This window comes from Meleagris gallopavo, chromosome 5 (genome assembly GCF_000146605.3).
Source record: "Meleagris gallopavo isolate NT-WF06-2002-E0010 breed Aviagen turkey brand Nicholas breeding stock chromosome 5, Turkey_5.1, whole genome shotgun sequence".
Lineage (NCBI taxonomy): Eukaryota > Metazoa > Chordata > Aves > Galliformes > Phasianidae > Meleagris > Meleagris gallopavo.
Window position 1 is genome coordinate 36,155,867 of NC_015015.2, and position 18,670 is coordinate 36,174,536.

The window sequence follows — 18,670 nt, forward strand, 5'->3', positions numbered from 1 at the left end:
AATAGGGGTGGACTTGATGATTTCAGTCAGTTTTCCAGTGAAGAAATGGCCCTGCTGTGATTTGCACAATTCTAAGCCTTTGAAATATTTGAATAAAATACAATATATTCATAATGCTTTTCAATTCAAAGCTGCAGTTCATACTGTCATGAGAGGAAGGAAAACTGGCCCAGAACACATTGATAGCTTTTTCCACCACCAACAAGAATATATGTATGCAGTGGTGCAGCAGCACTGTCTCCTGACAGAGAGGCTGTGAGCTAGGCAAGAAGAGCCATACAAGGGCAAGGAGGAAGTTAGGCCAAGCATACAGTCAGCTTCCAAGTGACTTTACATTTCCTTCCCAACTGGAGACACTTCATATCTTGTTTTTATCTTCCCTTCACCTGTACTATACCAATGATAGAGATTGGACATGACCACCCAGAAGTGTATTCACTAGCAACACAGATGTGGTGGTTAGCAGTGTTAGCAGTGACACAGAAGCAGCAGCAAGCACTAAAAGGTGAGAAACTATAAACTGCTGAAGGAGAACGTCTTGTCATACTGCAACTTGAAAAATCCCAGGGATGAGCACATAAACTCTGCTCTCCCATCTGCAGTTGAAAACTTTGCTGCCTTTAGCTAACATAATTGAACTTATTTTTTAAGTTGCAGTGAGTTTGAAAGCCTGTTTGGGGATCACAAAGGATTTTTTTTCACTGCACCCTCAGGCTTGATAGGGGCTTTGTTTCTTAATTTCCCATTCTTCACTCCACTAACTGAAACAAAGCCCCTATGAAGCCTGAGGGCCCAGTGAATAAAGCTAGTAGGAGAGCTACTGAAGTAAGACATACAGTATTGCAGTATGTGGTAACACCATGTTCTTTTGGTACCTGGTGACTTGTGTCCTAAGGGAATAAAAGAATCTAATCTCAGCATGTCCTGTAATCTCAAAGTGCAAACCAATGGGATTGCTCATAATTAAATCATATGAAGTCATGGACTGCCGCACGGAACCTTCCTCTGTGTCTATTCTGTCTTCAGGAGAGGCATTTTTATGCAGTCTTACCAGATATCAGTTCTTAGGGTTGCTGCTTTCATATTTGAAAGAAATTTCTTGGCTCTGATAATTTCAAGATTTTTGTTTTATGCTTGATGTTTTTGCTTCTTAGCTTGTGGAGTTCACAGCATGTATCTGTAGCAATTGGTAGACTTCAGTATGAAAAAATTAGTCACAAAGTAAGCTATGAGGTGCCCAGATTGTTTTAAGAATTTGTATAGGAAATAATTAGGGTAACTGTGCAAAATGTTTGCAAATGCTATCATGAAAACTGTAATTGTAAAGGATCTCTCTCTTTCCATGTAAATTTGTATTCAGAGCTGGCCAGACTAGACTACTGTATGAAAATATTATCTGCCCAAAAGACAATACTGTAAATACAGTAGTTTATTTGGGATATGTTTGCTTCCCTTCTGTATATTTTTTTTCAAAACAAAGGAGGAAAGTAGTGAAAAAAGAAAGAGTGCTTGTATGTGATATTTTTTATCATTTAGTTATTAGATATTTGTTTTGGTGCTTGAGGCAGAAAAAAAAAAAAACCTTTTTATTTCATTTACCTTCATTTTATTCTTTGAAAGTAACATAGAAAGAAAGAAGTGTCGGGTAGAAACAAAGAGAGCTCACAGTTGGATTTTACTGTTAAAAGATAGGAGATGACAATAGTATCTTTTTAGTGTATCTGTTATCTGTGGTATCATTAAACTGAATGATGTGCTAAATAATAAAAGCAGCCTTATCACATCACAAGGCCTTGAATTGTATCTCGAAGTTGCATTGCCTATGGGTTCCGTTTGGTTTACAGAAAGGGTTTGGAGTCAGAAGAAGCTGCAGTTCAGAGTGCATTTCTGAAATCAAAGCTCTTTAGACAGATGGCTGCTAGCACTCCAAAATGATTAAAATATGTTCCAAGCAACATCAGTTTGCGGGCTTGGGGACCCAACCTTTCATTAGTCAATAAAGGGTCTTGAGTTCTTGAAAATGAAATCTTTAAAAGCTAATAAGGCTTCTGGTTTGCTCTGAGCTGTTTCTTTGGATTTGCAGTTGTAGATTGGACTTGGGCCAGTATCTATTCAATAATATAAGGCTTTAAAAAAAATCCGGTTACAAGAGGCCGCCCAGCAGATCTGCGTGTTAAATAGTGGGGCCAAAATTTTTGGTGTTGAATACATAATAACTCAGGCACCTGAGTTTGCATTTAGAAAGCTGGGAAGGGACCTGCGAGTGCCACCTTGGATTGCTAGTCACTTACTGGATTAAATGACACTACCAATGCTTGGCCATTTGGACCTGTTCTATTTTATTTGTAAAACCTTGTGAGCTGGTCTAGCATTGTCTCCAGGATACCTTCAGCATGCCATAACCAAGATACTAACTCATTAAGCAAATTTTCTACTGCTTTTAGAAGTCAGTAATATTATTTACAGCATCCCTGAGTCTTGTCAGTGCTTGTAAATTATGAATGTGCCATAGTTGGTTTGGTGCTTCAGTGTAGTTGGGTTTTTTCTATTGTCTGTAGCAGGGTTATGAGAGAGAGCAACTGGGGGCTTGTGCAAACGCAAAATGTCTGTAACCTCTGCATATGTATGTCAGGGCAGTAGCAATAAATGTCTGTTCAATAAGGTATTAACAAGTCCAAGCCTTCTGTTTCTTTTTCTCTCTCCAAAAAAGACCCCTCTCACAATTTGTAAATTTCTGAACTTAAAGTGCTCTTGCCTCATAGACTCTTTCTACACGAAAATCTGAAGATACACTTCTTTTCCCAATCTGCCAAAAATCCCTCAAGATTTAGCCCACTGCTAGCTAAGAGAGGATTTTTTTCGTCAGTTTTTACATACACCAACGGAAGCAAAGCAAGTCTCAGTGATCTCATTAGCTTCAGTGTGATCCCATTAGTCAGATTGTTCAGCCTGTCTTCTTTCACCTTGGGAACAGTTCTCACATTCCTTTTGTCAGTACTTGATGGGGCCGGTGACTGAAGTTCTACCCCCAGAGACACCACAGTTACTTGGAGAATGTCCTACTCCATTTTGCATTCCCATAGTCTCTCTCTGAAGGTTTTTCTCTGCTTCAGCATTAACAGCCAGTGATTTTTTTTTTTCTTGTCGTAAGTACAGGCAAAGTCTTACTGTTTTTTGTAAGCATACAGCAGATTTTGGATTCTGATTATTTTATCGGGCTGCTTTTTTTTTCCATTTTGTTGTAAAATACTTGCTTTTGTGTTTCCCAAAGCTTTTGCCCGTCAAAACAATCCCATCATATACATACTCTTAGAAGTAAGTTCTGAACTGAGTCATTTTCTTGCTGGAAAACATACAGTTGTAGGCATAGTTTTTTCTTCGAAATTTGTATGAGCTTTTTTTTTTTCCCGACAAAACTAAGAGGTTGTTTTCCCTGTCGTTTTCTGTAGGTCACAGAAGACAAGAGAACATACTAAAAGCTCTTTCTCTTGATGTCTCCCTTTATGGAGTTCCTTAAAAACAGATATGTTTACCCTGGACTCTGTTACAGTATTTTGTGCTCTGGTGTGGTCCTGATACTTTCTATTATTGTTTGATTGTGCCTCCTAAAATTTACAGAGTTGACCTAACCACTTAAGCAAGTCAGATCTTCAGGATAAGGAGGTGCACAAAGCCTTCATCAAAAAAAATTTTTTTGAGGTTTGATAGATCCTGAAGAACTAGGAAAGGAAACTAAAAAGAAAAGATTCATAGTGTATTGGGAGAAGACAGAGTTAATTTTCCTGTAGAAACTGTCTCTCATTTATACATAGGTCACTCCAAAAAGCAATACCTCCTATTTATTTCCATAAAAATTGCAGCAGATACAAAGAGCACAAATAACACTGTTGCACAGAGCAAATTCTGAGCTACAAATTACTGTTTTTCAACATAGTCACTACCATTAGCTATGCATCTTCACCAGCAATGAACAAGAGCCTGCATGCCACATTCATAAAAATCTTCATGGCTGTATGGATTCTTCATGGCTTGGCTTTCATGCCACTGTCACCACAGCTGAAATTTATCACCCACCATCTCAGTGCACTCACATCTACTGTTTGCTCTCCAGCAAGTGTCAATGAATGTCAACACCTGCCATGTTTTCTGCATGGAGGAATTCAGTGGCACACCTTTGCTTCATGTCTGATGCCATTTTGTCAGGTTCCCCCTCCGCTGCCATCTGTCACACGACAACAACAAAATGTAATGGAATATTGGTGGAAAGGTTCAACCTCTACTGCCATACCACCACCTCTGACATTGTGGACCAACCAAATAAAATAGGAGGCATACTTTTGGAGCAGCCCTCATATCTCCTGGGAACCATACATCTTATTTGTCACTTTTCCCTGTACTCCAGGGAATCATATGAACCCTTGTATTAAGCAAACCAGCGTCTCGCATAGCCTGTGACACTTTTGGATCATTTTCCTGAGCCCTACAGGAGCTGTTTCCAAATGCAAGGTAATGAGAAAATGCCTCAGAGTGCTCCATGTGCATACATACCCAGGCCTGAGAATTCCAGGAACTGAGCAGGACATCCAGAGTGACATGAGTCTGGAGTAGTGGGTGATTTTTACATGCTGCCAAAATTTTGGGGGGAGGATTCTGTTTTGAGTTTTGGGATTTAACATTGTTTTCATCTGGAGCTGCAAGTCCTGAAACCTGTAAATATCAAATCCTAAAGGTCTCTGTTTGGGGAGTGAAAATGAAGGGCCTCTTTTAGAATGTTTTTTCTTTGCCTCTCGATTACCCTAGCTGTAAGATGTGAATAGTGCTACTCATACATTTTTGGAAAATACATCAATTTAAGTTTTCTTTATTAGATTCTGCTAAAAGTTAAGTGAGGGAAACCTAAATTTATCACAGTAGCTATTGTATTCCAGCAGTCCTTCTAAAATGCAAGTACAGAACTGCCTTTTCCAGACAAACGATATACTGTGAGTGCCTCATTAATACATTTAATGTTTAATGACCAACTGTTTCTCCTGCTTCCTCTAAATTACTGTAAAGTTACTATTCCAAGGAGAGAAAGTAGCTTTTTATTCTGGAGAAGACTGTGGCATTCATTGCTTCGAGTGAGAATGTGATCTCAAATAGTTCATAATATTTCCTCTACTAAAAGGCAGAAAGTATTTGAAATCCTTTGAAATGATGATGCTGCAAGACAGAAAAATATATCTGCTTTCTAGATAGGTGAATACAGTTGTATTATTTCACACTTAAGGATCTTTTTGGTGAAATCAATGAATATATGTACATAACTTTGCTTTAGAAGTCTTGCAGAGTTCCTTCTTTCTGTTTGTAACACTGCAGCTCTTTATGATTAAGGGAAAAAAAAAACTGGTTTAGCAAAGGAGGTGTTGAGCCTGCCAAAGTTGATGGAGTTGAATTTGGATAGCCATTTAGTGTGGGACAGCTAGACAGGAACAGAGAAGCATGTAAAATGAGTAGATTGCTGCAGATTTATGCTTGCCAGAACATAACAGGTAAGCTGTGAGTTTAAAGATCCTGAGTCTGCGAACTTATATTAAAACACACCTCAGAAAAAAGGTTGAGAAGATATTGGTATAATGATAATTCTTCCAAACATTATCCAGAAGGAAGGTTACAATAATGTAAAATACTTCAAAATGATTTTTGCTCAACTAATGTTTCAATAATGGACGTTAATACTGTTGACTTTATTCGTGGATTGAATGCAGGCAATTTAGACAATAGATAGTATCAGGTGCTAATAGATCAAACATAATTACTCTTGATGAAATAATTTTACACAGCTTAACAAAATTGTTTCAATTATTTATTCATTGTAAAAGAAAACATTGAGTAAAAGTGGAAATACTAAGCTTTCTCCTGTAGGGGCATTGTATGCATCTCTGAGTCATAGTTTTTCTTCATAGCAACCTTTCCTCTATCACAACTTCCTGTGCAAGTTATTACAATACTTTTTGCATAAGATAGGTCATATGAAGTTCAGCTGTAGGTGGGGCCACTGTAGTAGATTGGGGGACAGTCTTAATAGATCCGTTTCATTAATTAAGTCATGCATTTTTTTATTAACAAAACCTGTATGTCAGGTTTAGCCAGCTGGGAACCATTCTTACGGTTGTTATCTTTGTCAGAAGGAATATTGTGAAAATAAGGAATTACTCTACAGGCTTTAACTCCTGATTAAACAGAGGAATGACATCCTCTCACCCACTGTCCATGAGAAAATAACTTAGAGGCATATCATGGGTTTGATTCAGAAGCTGTGGTCTTATGTATCTTGTTAAGGTAAAAATTGTGTACTATGCATTCACAATTTATCGTGAAGGTTTTGTTTCATACCTATTCCGTGGTCACTGAGGTAAGCAAATTTCAGGCCAAAATTTCAAATAGCTAGATTACTTGTTGTTACTGTCGCTTGCTTGTTTGTTTTTGTTTGTTTTGTTTTTGGTGGTTGTTGGTTTTTCATTTGTTTGTTTCATTAACTATTGAAGAAACTGCAACCTACGCCTCTTTTTGAATGTACAAAGCAATATTTTCTTGTGTCCTTCCTCTTCTAGTGTTCCACTTCTGTATATCAGGAGAAAGATATAAGATTTTCAGGAAGTATTTTGTAATAGACGTGGAGAATGGTGTAGGCACCTAATGTTGGCCTCAGCCTTTAGCTTCTTGATACAATAAATTCAAGTCTTTCTTTACTAGGCTACATCATAGTCCTCAACTCAGGAAATGTACAAATGACTTCCACTGTCACTGAAGAGAATTGAACTGGTGGGAGGACTCACCAGGGAGGAGTGCTGTGAATTTATCCCTCACTTGTCCCTTACACAAAGGGAGTGGGGAGAAGGATAGGTAATACTGTTCAGATTGATTTTTTCCTTGTCCTTCTGAGCTAGACAGGATCTTTATTTTATCTAGGTTTGTCTAATTGCAATTATTTATTTCAATCAGATTCTGTAAGATTCTGGAGTCTGAGCCTAATGTCAATTGGATGTTACAGAATTACCTGTTCTTCCATTTAGCTCTTCTTCTTTATCGTCTTTAACCAAAGGAGTCTTATACTTCTACTGTTGTGACAGTAAAACAAGAGCTACTGTCTTTGTGATGTAATAATTTAGTTCTCTTTCTTGAGTAGTGTTACTGCTCCTAGCAGAGAAGAACAGGCTACTCAATGTACACGCATTAGTGTAGTGTATTATCTTGTCCTGTCCAAAAAAATGAAAATATGAATCAAACATTGTTGAATTCAGTGCTGGCTAGATTTCACAAGAACTTTCATACTCATTCATTTTCCTTGTCAGGTCCTGAGAAAATAATTAGATCTTTGATTTAGTGCAGCCAATTTGTTTCCTGCTACAATTACTCACTTTTACCTGATGGCTATGGAGGAATTATATGCTGGCAAAAAGAAAAAGCTGCAGTTTTTCTCATGAACTTCTGCCTCATGAAGTTACCACTGGTGTTTTCCTCTTTGCTTAGACTGAGTTAAAGGGCATAAAAATGTTATTCTTTCACAGATTTTATTTCAATAGTCCAGTGGTTAAAACTCATGAGAATAGAAGAAGAAAGAAGTGAGGAAGCAGATTTAAGAGTTGTAGGATAAAGAAATCAACTTAGAATCACTTTTTAGTATCTTTACAACCCTTATCCTTTTGAGTTCCCTCTTCAATGATCATTCTCTAGCAGCATCCAGTCTCATCCCTCACATTTCAAGAAGAGTGATACTGTTCAGCTTCCATCTGATGGGCCCTCCCTGCCAATGGTCCTTTCACTTGGGAGGATGCAAGAGACATCCTTGGGTAACACAGTTTTGGGGCTCACAGCAGATGGGAGACTGCTGTCACTGCTCACACCTCGTGGTGGAATTGGCTGCTTAAGCCACAACGGGAAGGCAGGAACTGCCTCCTTGTGAGAAGCTGCAGAGATTCTTCTGTGCAGGTCCCAAATGTGGATCTGTCTCCTAAGGTTGACCAGACTGATGTGCTTTGCCAACATGCACATAGTATTAATTAGCTCTTTTGTATCTTCCCATGAATACTGTAAATTTGTGCTGAGACTTGAACCAAGATTAAGGCATCAGGTTTCCAAATGTGGTACACATATGTAACAGGAAGCAATCCTGGGCCCACATGCTTAGAATTTAACTAGGACAAGAAGTGCGGGAAAGGCACTTAACTCCCTGTTTCAGCATGGCAGACTGAGGTGAGCATGTTGTGACTTGTTCTGTGCCACACAGAAGACGTGAAACAGAAGAGGGAACTCAAGACAGATCTCCAATCTATTAAATCATTCCGCAGCATGTGTCCTTGTTTTGTACTAGGGAGAATGGCCCAGACAAGCCTGCCCCATCACCCCGGTAAGCACTGGTACAATAGAGAAGCAGACTTCCCCTGTATTAAATTTCTCAGGCGTTCCCTTTATCATTTAAACCATCGTTTTAACTGCCTTGTTTCATAGTTCTCAACTGCCCAAGGAGATATATGATTTATATATGAACAAGGGTTTGGCAGCTGCAGCTAGGCAAGGCATGGCTTACTGAGTAGCGATACACTGCTGTTATGTCATTTATGTGGCTTTCAGGAGGCAACTTGCTAGGTGTATTTCTACACTGCTTTCCCCAAACGAATCTCATTTTTGTACAGGAGAAGCTGCGATAGCTTTAAGGTAGACACCAGTCAGTGCTGATCTGGATGAAGGCGCTCAGCCTGCAGCACCAGTTCCCTTGGTGACTCAGCAGCCATTTCAGAAAGGCGTAAGTACCAAGAGAGTGGGGAAGCCATGTGCTGGGCACAGTCATGTAGAGTTCATTGGCATACTTCGTTTCCTGGCACATTGGTTCCCACAGCCAGGCATGTGTTGTAGCACAGAACATTTTGTTCCGCTATGTTCAGAGTTGCTTCATGTTTTTCAGTAAGTCTTGTGAGAAAAATCAGACAAAACTGTTTAAATACACTATTTTTTGGGGGCAGCAGGGAAGTATACTCAGAACAAAAAGAAAAACAAACAAGCAAAAGCACACATTTATTTAATTTTTTTTAAATGACATTCAAAGATCTTTCACCAGCTGAATCATTCACTAAAAAAGTAATGATAAGAGGACAAACCCTGTGTGCATCCCCTTCCCGGGTCAGTTACAATGTGAGTTTCTAGCTTTAGGGCTACTCAGCTCATCCATTAGATCATCACTCTCTCAAATTCCAAATGTGTTTAGTTATTCCATCTTTAAAACATGTTTCCATTCTTTTTATTTCTTTTAATTGCCTTCTCCTGGAGAGACACTTCTCTTCCATCTACTCAGCTGGATGTTCCTGGCTATGCTGGAAGGCAGGATTGGCTTTCTGCCCTGCGTCCGAAACAGACTTGCCTCTTAGTTTTCTGGTTCAGTGGGGGAGTTAAGCCATGTGATCACAATAGCAAATCAGGACAGCCATAAAATTCACAATCATGTCTGATTTATAAAGATAACATTGTATTAAATACAGATATTTCCTATGGTTATTAGTAACAGGCTCTCTTCAGATGGTCATTTCTGAATGGTACCATGCACTTCAGATTGATTTATTTGCCTTTATGATTTTAATTAATACTGTTTTCATCAGAGACAAGTAGTATTGATTTGAAAACTCCTAGCTGTCCAATTTATCTGTGCCAGCATTAAGGAATTATTCTTCTGATCTTTTTTTTGAAAATCCATTGAATAGCATCATAGGCTCTAAAGAGGCCATTTAAACACCAGGGAAAATAATAGTGCTTATACTTCTGGGAAAACATTTATGGTGATTCACATTTTGGAAGCTGAAATGCTATCAATGTTTTATTCCCAGATTATTTTCCAAGAAAAAGCTTGGATCCAATGCTGAATCAGTTTCATCAAAATACTTATGCTCCTAGTGGAGTTGAATCACGCAGAAAAGTCTGGAAGACTGTGCTGGTAGAGGGGATCAGGAGACTCCTCTGTCCTGTGACATTAGGCTTGGAGTAATCCTAAGTCCCTCGGGAGACATTTGGACCCTCCCTGGCTGGGGCAGAGGGGTACACACATTAGGTGTTAAAGTATCAGGATGAAAGTGTTTGTCTATTATCTGGACAAGCTGCTCTGCACAGAAAAATACAAAATGGAAAAAACACCTAATAAAACTCATTAGCTGAATCTATATCCACTTCAAGATGGGAATATTCACTGTAGGGGAACTAAAAGTCTCTGAATCTTGTAACTATCTTAAAGAGCTGGGTTTCTCCCTGGTGAAAAGAAGCTAAAAACTCTTGATGTAAGCGAGAGCTAGGAATTTTACAGAAACTGAAGACTTGTAAGAAAATCTTAAATGTGCACTAGTATAACAGGTTTTGAGAGAGTTTGGCACAGTATTTACTACTACAGTATAAAGGGCTGGGTTCCTTGATGTATATTTCTAGTTGGCATTTTATCAAGGAAATAAACTGATTTTTATTTTTCCTTTTACATGGGGATTGAAACTACAAATTCTGTGTTCAAAGTCTTGATTTAAAAGCATTTTAGTACTTTTGTATAAAACTAAAATTTTAATTGAACAAATTATTTATGCAGAAAGAAACAAGATAGAGTTTCTTTCAAGAGTTCTTTAACATATCAGATTGATAACAGTAAAAACACCTTTACTGCCATTAAATATTTACCAAGACTTGGCTTTTGGAAGAGGGGCAGTTCAGTGCAGTGTGTCTGGCTCCATGCAGAGCTATTGATTAGCTATCAGAAGGACATAGTTAATGAGTAACTTGAGGTATTACAGAGCGCTCCACATTCTTGTCAAGTCTTTTCTCTGAAGATGACCTAAAATAAAGTCAGTTACAACTGGCGTTCATTCTGCGACAGATTGCTCAAGCTTACCTACGGTATGAACAAAAGGTTCACAAGAATCAGTTGACCAGGGCTTAAGCAATCCTTTCTAGTAGTTGTTGTCATCACTGCTGGACTTTAGAACTGAACGTGTTTACATTTAATTAAAAAGAACACACAGTTTACACCGCACAGTAGCTATCAGTATCGAATCAGAATTGATTTCCGCTCTCTTTCTCAAATGACTGTTTCCTTCAAACTAATTAAAAAAAGGCACATAACAAAGTGACTCATATAAATTTTAAAGCAAAGTAAACAATATTCCCTGGAGACAAAAATAAAAGTCAACAGCACAAAGTCATTACACTGAGCTTGTTTTCAGGTGATTCCAATGCCTTGTTATGGTCTATACCAGTGCTATCAGATTTATTTCTGTATATATATATATATATTTATAGGTATATTGGTGGATGTATATATGATGTATCACTTTCTACTGAGTAGATGAATGCTCCATTGATTACGTCAGTTTTCAGGGTCAGGATTCTTATTTGTTCCATCTGAATTGCTGCAGTTTATCTAATTCAAGAGGTGATACACCAATATTAGTACTTTTTGCAGAAGGATTTTGTCTATTCCAAATAACATAGTTTATGTGTAGTCACTCAGATAAAATGGAAATCAGAAGCCATTATCCTTACCAATGAGAAGCTGTAAAGGAAACTAAAGGCACAAACCAAATTAGCCCTAGCTACACGCGTAACACCTAACAAAGAAATCTCTATTAGATTTTGTTAGTTATGCAGGCAAATCAGAATTCAAACTATAGTGGCATGTTATTTAAGTCTTGGAGCTGAAATGCCTGACCCTTGAATGTGCACATTCTTTGTCAATAGGAAAGATTTCCATGGTTGGCATTTTGGAGACAGGAGGCTCAGGCCGGCTCAGGCCAGCCACGCACTTGTTCTGCCAAGTGCAGTGAAGTCAGCGAGAGCCCAGGGGCTGCCTGCCAGACCTGGCTGGGGTTAGATGCACAGAGCTGTACAAGCTTGTCCTGACAGGCCTGCTCTGAAGACCTATGTCCATCTATGCCACAAAACCACGTAAGGGAGAGTGCTCAGAATGGAGCTCTTGGCAAAGATCATCAAAAAAGGGACAAACAATACCTACTATGTCTGTTTTCTACCTGTTTTAGGTGAGGTACCAAAAGCTCTGTTATTTCAACATGTAACCAGAATTACTGCTTTCTTAATTACATTTAGCTTTGGAAAAAAATTAGGCCATTCTTAAAACTGATGTGATCAAAAACAAACTCAAAGCATGAAAAGCAAACCACTCCAATCAGGAGTTAACCCGTAATATTCCATCGCTATTCCACCAAGGTTGTGTGCACATCCCTGACATAGACCATTTCTCTACTGGCCAACACTGCTGGCTTTGCACCACCTCTTGCACACCTCTTCAGCCACCTGTGAGCAGCCTCCAGCAGCCATTGGGGAGCCCAGGAGTTAGGAGGTTGAAAGTAGCTCACGTCTCTGGGGCTTCTCTGCCCACCTCCAGGCCCAGTGCATCACAGCCATGGGGTGAGCACTTGCCAGGGAAGCGGTCAGGGTTCTGCAGCATTCTGTGAAGCATGGAGCTTTTGGCATCATTTTAAACATCCTTTATATTCAAATACTGAGGTCACTCCCGATGACTTGATGCCAGTTCTGTCTTCGATTAATAGATAAGGTTCCCTCTGTATTTGCAGTGTTACCTAAACAATCTATTACTGTGGGGAATAACTACAGTATTACAAATACAATGTTAATGTTATTTTGTTAACTAAAGCCATTAGCAAATATTTAAGAATGGCCAAAGCATATAAATTGGCAATAAAGAGAAGATAAAAGATAGCAAAATTATTTCTTATAACTTCTTGTATGGTTAAGCACTATACAAAATAAAATTATTTATAAAATTTCAGATTAATTTCACAGTGATCTTAGGCTTCACAGATGAATAGTCTCTCTCAGTGAATGCTAGGCTAAAATATACTAATACAGCTAATTCACTGTCAAAACATGACAGGAGCATTTTATGGTGAGACTGATTGTAGGAATAACATATAGCTGAATAAAACTCTGAGAAGTATCTACTGTTGTAGATAGTAGAGCCATGTAGAATGTAGTTTGCTGCTATTATGTTGAAAACACAATCCCCTAATTCATGGGGGAAAAAAATTATAGCCTGTGGATATGTGTCTTGCAATTAATACAGATTTGTTGTGAAATCTTGGTGTTGTATAATTCATGTTAACGAGTATCAAGTAATATTCAAGATTAAAGCATAGAACATATCCAAGTCTCTTCTGTAAATTCAGATACACTCTATTTGAGAGTTGATGTATGTGTGAAAAAAGCTAATGCTAAGTTATCAACTGCCAGACTTTCATTAATCAATCAGAGATAATCATAGAATCATAGAATCACCAAGGTTGGAAAAGACCTACAAGATCATGCAGTCCAACTGTCCACCTATCACCAATAGTTCTCACTAAAATAGAGGGCCCTGCTCCATGTGCTGCTGCAAAAGAGCATCATGAGCTCAGGAAATTTGGGAGCATTTCTTGGCCACAAGCTAGTAACTATGGGTCTGCATCTATCTGAAGGTATGCAAAAATCTTTAGAATGCTTTCTTCTGCTTATGGATACTGCTTCATGTATGGATGTTTTGCTTGGATTCTCTTTTAACCAAGCATTAGTCAACCATAAGATATTTTTACGGTTTTTCTGGATCAATTCAATGCTATAATAAATGTGAGGAATAATGGGTATTATTGAATCTCATGTGCATGTTACTGGCATGTGAGTCAATGCTATCTGAGCAGTTTGCCCATTGGCTACATGAGGTGATTTCTGATTACCATGCAACTGCATAAACGAAGGGTTTGTAATGAAAGTATGGCTTCCAATTATTTCTTGTTGAAAACATGTCTCAGCAATCCTTCAAGCTTGAGAAGGACACCTTATTTAATCATTTGAGTTTTAGGTCTTTGCTACCTCTCACAGACTAGTCTATACTTGGGAATGGTGTGGGTACTGGTGGTGCTCTGGAGAATGAAAATGAGATCCAAAAGAGAATGCTGCTTGATGTCATCAGAAGATTTAACTTTTCCTAAAATCAAATTGTGCTGTATTTAGTTTCAAATTTTGAAAAATTAAATTCAAACTGTGCTGCATCTAACTTCAGTTTCAACAATGACAAGTCTCTTTTCAGCAGTGAATCACAGAATTGTAGGTGTTGGAAGGGACCTCCAGAGATCATCGAGTTAATGCAATTGCTCTTACTGAAAGGTGAAAAGATTGAGATCCAAGGAGGCACAATTATTTGTACTGGTTAAAAAATTGAAGGTCTGAGATGGGCGATCATCAGATAATGAGCCCATACTTCAATCCTACAGCAACCCCATTATTTGGACCCTTGTACAGGTCACAGGTTTCTCTAGATGAATTCGGCAGAGACGGATGAAACTTAGCCTACTGTTCTCCTAGGATCCAGATTAACATGCAGTTAATTTTGGTGGCATGGGCAAGCATGATCAGTGCTAATCTGTTGTTATCCTGTAAAACCCTAAGGTTATATCAACAGCCAACACAGGGAAGAACATCAGTAGTGGGCTCTGTCCTACAAGTGCTTATTCTTCAGTTTGATGAGAGAACGTAATATAAAGAGGATGCCTGAGCTCATGCTAGAGTTAAGACAGTGATACTCTGTGATGGATCGTAAGAATACACAAAATGCAGTCTGCGTTGTACATAACGTGCACAACATGGTCTGTGCTAACAAAGCTGTTGCCATCAATTAAGCTAGTGAAAGATGTTTGGGTGATTATAGTCAGAGAAAACAGTACTCTTAATTCTTTTAATTGCAGAGGAAAGAAGGGTGATAAAATATTTGTCTATGGTAGGGCAATGCCATCTAGCTACCTGTCTACCAGCTGTCAGGCTCCTGACTCATGTGTTATGCAAACTTCGTCATTTTATATCCTCTGCTTTGCAGCAAAATGTCAAAGTCCTTCTAGGTGTTATAGGCTTTTTAAATCTTGTCTTATTGCATTGTTTCCCATGAGTACCTCAGAGGTGGTATTTCCCAGATTTTCATGCTGCCCAAGCCTTGAAAGCTTGCAGCAGAATGAATAGACCTCTTCCAAGCCAACCTGATAGTGGGCTGGCTGCTGAGGGGTCTACAGAACCTGAGTGTCAGAGATACTTGTGGTGAAAACACCACAGATCAGATCTGCATGTGCTTGGGGACACTAGAGATGTTTATCATCAGCGATGAGGAGGAAGGAGAGGACAAATTGGGCATGTTTGGTTTCTACTTTTTTTTTTTTTCTTTAGATAGAAGGTTTCTATGTGTTATTCAGTAATTGCTTCAGGTGGAAAAGCATTTCTCACCTTGCAGCAAAAGTATGCCTGGCAAAAAGAGAGAAGTGTTTTAAGAGCAGCACTTCATGCCGTTGACTTTCAGCCAGTATTAAGGCCCTTTGGGAACAGTTATAGTCGATGCAATTTGTAGCAGGCTTGAAACTGCTCTGGCTTTGGGAGGACCTCATGCTATCTGTTCGAGTTGCGTAAGTGACAGCATCATATTTGACTTTTTCTTCCTCCTGGACACAGAAAAGGCAGCTCATTAATTGAAGCTCTCAGACCTAGGTTGAATAAGAACAGTTATGTCAGAGTAAGCAAAAAGGTTTTGTATAATCAGAATGTGAATTATTTAAATCAAGTAACTGTTTGAATGCTTTTGTAAACTACCCCCAGGCATAGAACTCTCATTTATTTTTGATTCATAACATCAACATTTTTTGAAGAAATAATCCTCTGGAGATTAATGAAAGTATTTCAAATTAGTATTACCAACCGGGACTAAAGCATTTTAGCAAAGTACATATTCTTGAAAATTTGGCAGTTTTATGCTTTTGAAAAAAAGGTTTAAAACATTATCAACCATGGTGCCGTGCTGGCTTACAAATATGTATATATCATGTATGTATCAGAATCTATTGGTCTCTCAGGTGCAATCATTAAGAGTTAAAACGTAACTATGTACTGCATGCTGTATTGCTCAGAGCCGGTCCTTCAGAAGGGGCCCAGTTGTAGTCAGACACAGACAGCATTTTGAATATAAATAAAAGGCTCTATTTTTTTCATATGTTCTAGAAAGAGGAAAAAACAACTCACATATGATGTGAAAATGTTAGGATTTTTAGGTTTAGGTTTTCTCTTTTTTTTCTTTTTTTTCTTTTTTTTTTGTGAAAACCGGGGATCCACATATTCACTGAACGGTTTACCCTCTCAGCGATTTTTTTGTTTGTTTATTTTCATTTTGTTTTTGTACCAGGTGTTTAAGAACTGGACATCGGTGGTTTTTCATTACCCAGCTTTCAGCATTATTTGCATATCTTTGTATTTTTCCATGGTGATCAATGCTCAACTGTAGAAGAACTTCAGTCAATAAATTTTATGTGCAACTCTAAAAGTAATTTTATTTTTAGTGAGACTGTTCTAGGGATTTTAATATCCCTTTATAAATATTTATATTTTCAATATGTCTTCATTTAATTGAAAAGGTTCTTCACTTTATTTTCAGACAACCTCAGGTAGTAGACGTAATGACATACCAACACTCTGACCTTTTAGCTTCTAGATTTCCATTAGCTTATGCACGTTTTGCTTGTCCGTGTGTATTATATTTTAGTTTGTATATGATTTTCATCTATGGATTGACAGAAAGAAGGATGTTTTCAGTACGAACACCTTGGGAAGGAAGAAAGTATGCTATTGCATACTAGCTGCTGACATGCAGAATGTCTCAAATAGTGCAATTAGACTGCACGGCTACTAGAAATTCACACAGAAATAACGTTTGATGTTTGCATGGCCATTAGTCAAAAGGATGATATCAAGTCATACTCATCAATACAGCAACAGCTTCTGATATCTGTAAAGTTGTTTTGAAATTACTTACATTATTTATCTAAACACAGTGCTGTTATGATATTCTGCTGCCATTGCTTTTGTTATAAATGTCCTCCATCAGTTTCTTGTACTATCATTGTCATTTTCACTGTTGTAAAATTCATCATAAAAATGTAACTATGAAGAGGAAGGAAAAAATCACTGGCAATTCCACAAAGAGCCTTCTGGTGCATGCTTCTTCACTAGGAATCAGTTATTAATGTGATTTCTGCCATTGTACCTTAATAACTCAGGCAGTTGGCCACCTGCTGCTTCCTTGGAAAATAATTCACAATCTAACAGGCTCCCAATTTTTTTCCTAATACAAAGTCGTCTTCATTCTTCTTTTTTGAATTTCTTCTCATGACTTACATGTAACCTGCCTGTCCAACATCCTTCTTTTTGCTTGTCACCTTTAGTTATTGATAGCTTTATCACTGGTCAGCATTCACAAATGATTCATATTTCTGAACTGTCCTTCTATCTTAATTATTTGTTTGTACATTGTAGCACTTTTATTCCTTTAATTATATTGAAAAACCTGCAATTCTCAAATAAACCCCTTGTAGTTGATCTGTCTGCTTGCTAAAAGAAAGGGCTGTGCAACATCAGTTAATAACACAGCAGTAATATTCACTGACTAGTTCAACTTTATGTAAATCAACTTGTTTCTGCAGGTCATGAAGTGATTGGGAAGATGTTGCAGTTGAAAAATACTTTTTAAGTTTTTGTGTAATAGCCTTTTTGCTTTTAAAACATCTGCTAGTTGTTACATACATTAGAAGACCCTTGTGGAAATCAAATGTTCTTTTGTTTTCCATCATCTTTGAAGCAGAACTTACTTCAGTATATAGAGATAATATCTATATATAATTTATACATAACAGAACTTATTTGGCATCTAGATCCATATGTGATAATATTAATTAAACTGAGTATACTATTCTTGCAGCTCAGCCTTATGCTGAAACCTAAGGGATTGTGTATGCTTTTGTTTCCCCAGTTTACACAAACCTTTGTCTCAAGGAGTGAGCCTGAATGACTGGCTTCGCTGTGCTTTCATTACTTCTGAAGGTGGCCTGAAAGACAGGGAGGACATTGTGACCATTACCTATGGCCAGCTTAAGGACCTGGCAGCTCAGCTGCAGCAAGCTCAGTCCGAGCAGCAGGACACCGAGCTGAAGCTTCAGAAGGCCTTGGAGGCTTTGGAGGAGGCCAATGAGAAGGTTCAGAAGTAAGTCACTTGCCTTCTTTCAGGAAGAACTGCAATGGAAAACCAAGAGAAAATACTGTTTCTTCTGATATTTTTTCTTGAATGAAAGTATGATGCTACTCATAACTAAGTTCCTTCCAAATTTCTTTCTTCTTCTTTTTCATTTTTTTTTTTTTCTTTTTTTCTCTGTTCTGTTATTGACTCAGCTAAGAGGCTGATGATTTTAACAGTGCTGTGGCGGTTAGGATGCTTGTCACTTGTGTTACAGAAACTGCTTTCTGCATGTGTAGTGCACAGGGAAAATGTTTCCGTTTCCACTGAATGATTTACACCCATGGCACTCCTGTGACAACAGAGCATTTACCTTTAAAACTGCATGGTGGAATCTTAAGGCTCTCTCATGATTTCTTGTCTGTTACATACGGGGCAGGATTCATTCAACAGGAAATGCTGATGGATTTGTTTAGGAGTAGCTTCAAAATCTCACTGAAATCAGCAGGAAGTCTCTGAATGGGTGAGCAGAGATGATATTCTCTTTCCCAACATGTAATTCTCAAAGTTTATCTCTCCTGAAGTCGTTATTGTGATGATAGTTATTGGTAGCATGTA

The 18,670-nt window shown here is 38.1% G+C and overlaps 1 protein-coding gene across 13 annotated transcripts in view; it reads left to right on the forward strand.

The window, feature by feature from the left end:
• Nucleotides 1–18,670, forward strand: part of MIPOL1 (mirror-image polydactyly 1) — a 172,644-nt gene that overhangs the window by 135,601 nt on the left and 18,373 nt on the right. For 11 of the 13 annotated variants that reach the window (XM_019615729.2, XM_010711689.3, XM_019615725.2 and 8 more), the window contains one exon: nucleotides 17,852–18,082. The exons of 1 other annotated variant lie outside the window; for it this stretch is intronic. In XM_019615729.2, the coding sequence (XP_019471274.1) occupies nucleotides 17,852–18,082 (231 nt within the window). Of the gene's footprint in view, nucleotides 1–17,851; nucleotides 18,087–18,670 lie in introns of those variants that run through there. One more of the 13 variants, XM_031553607.1, reaches the window with a different exon arrangement.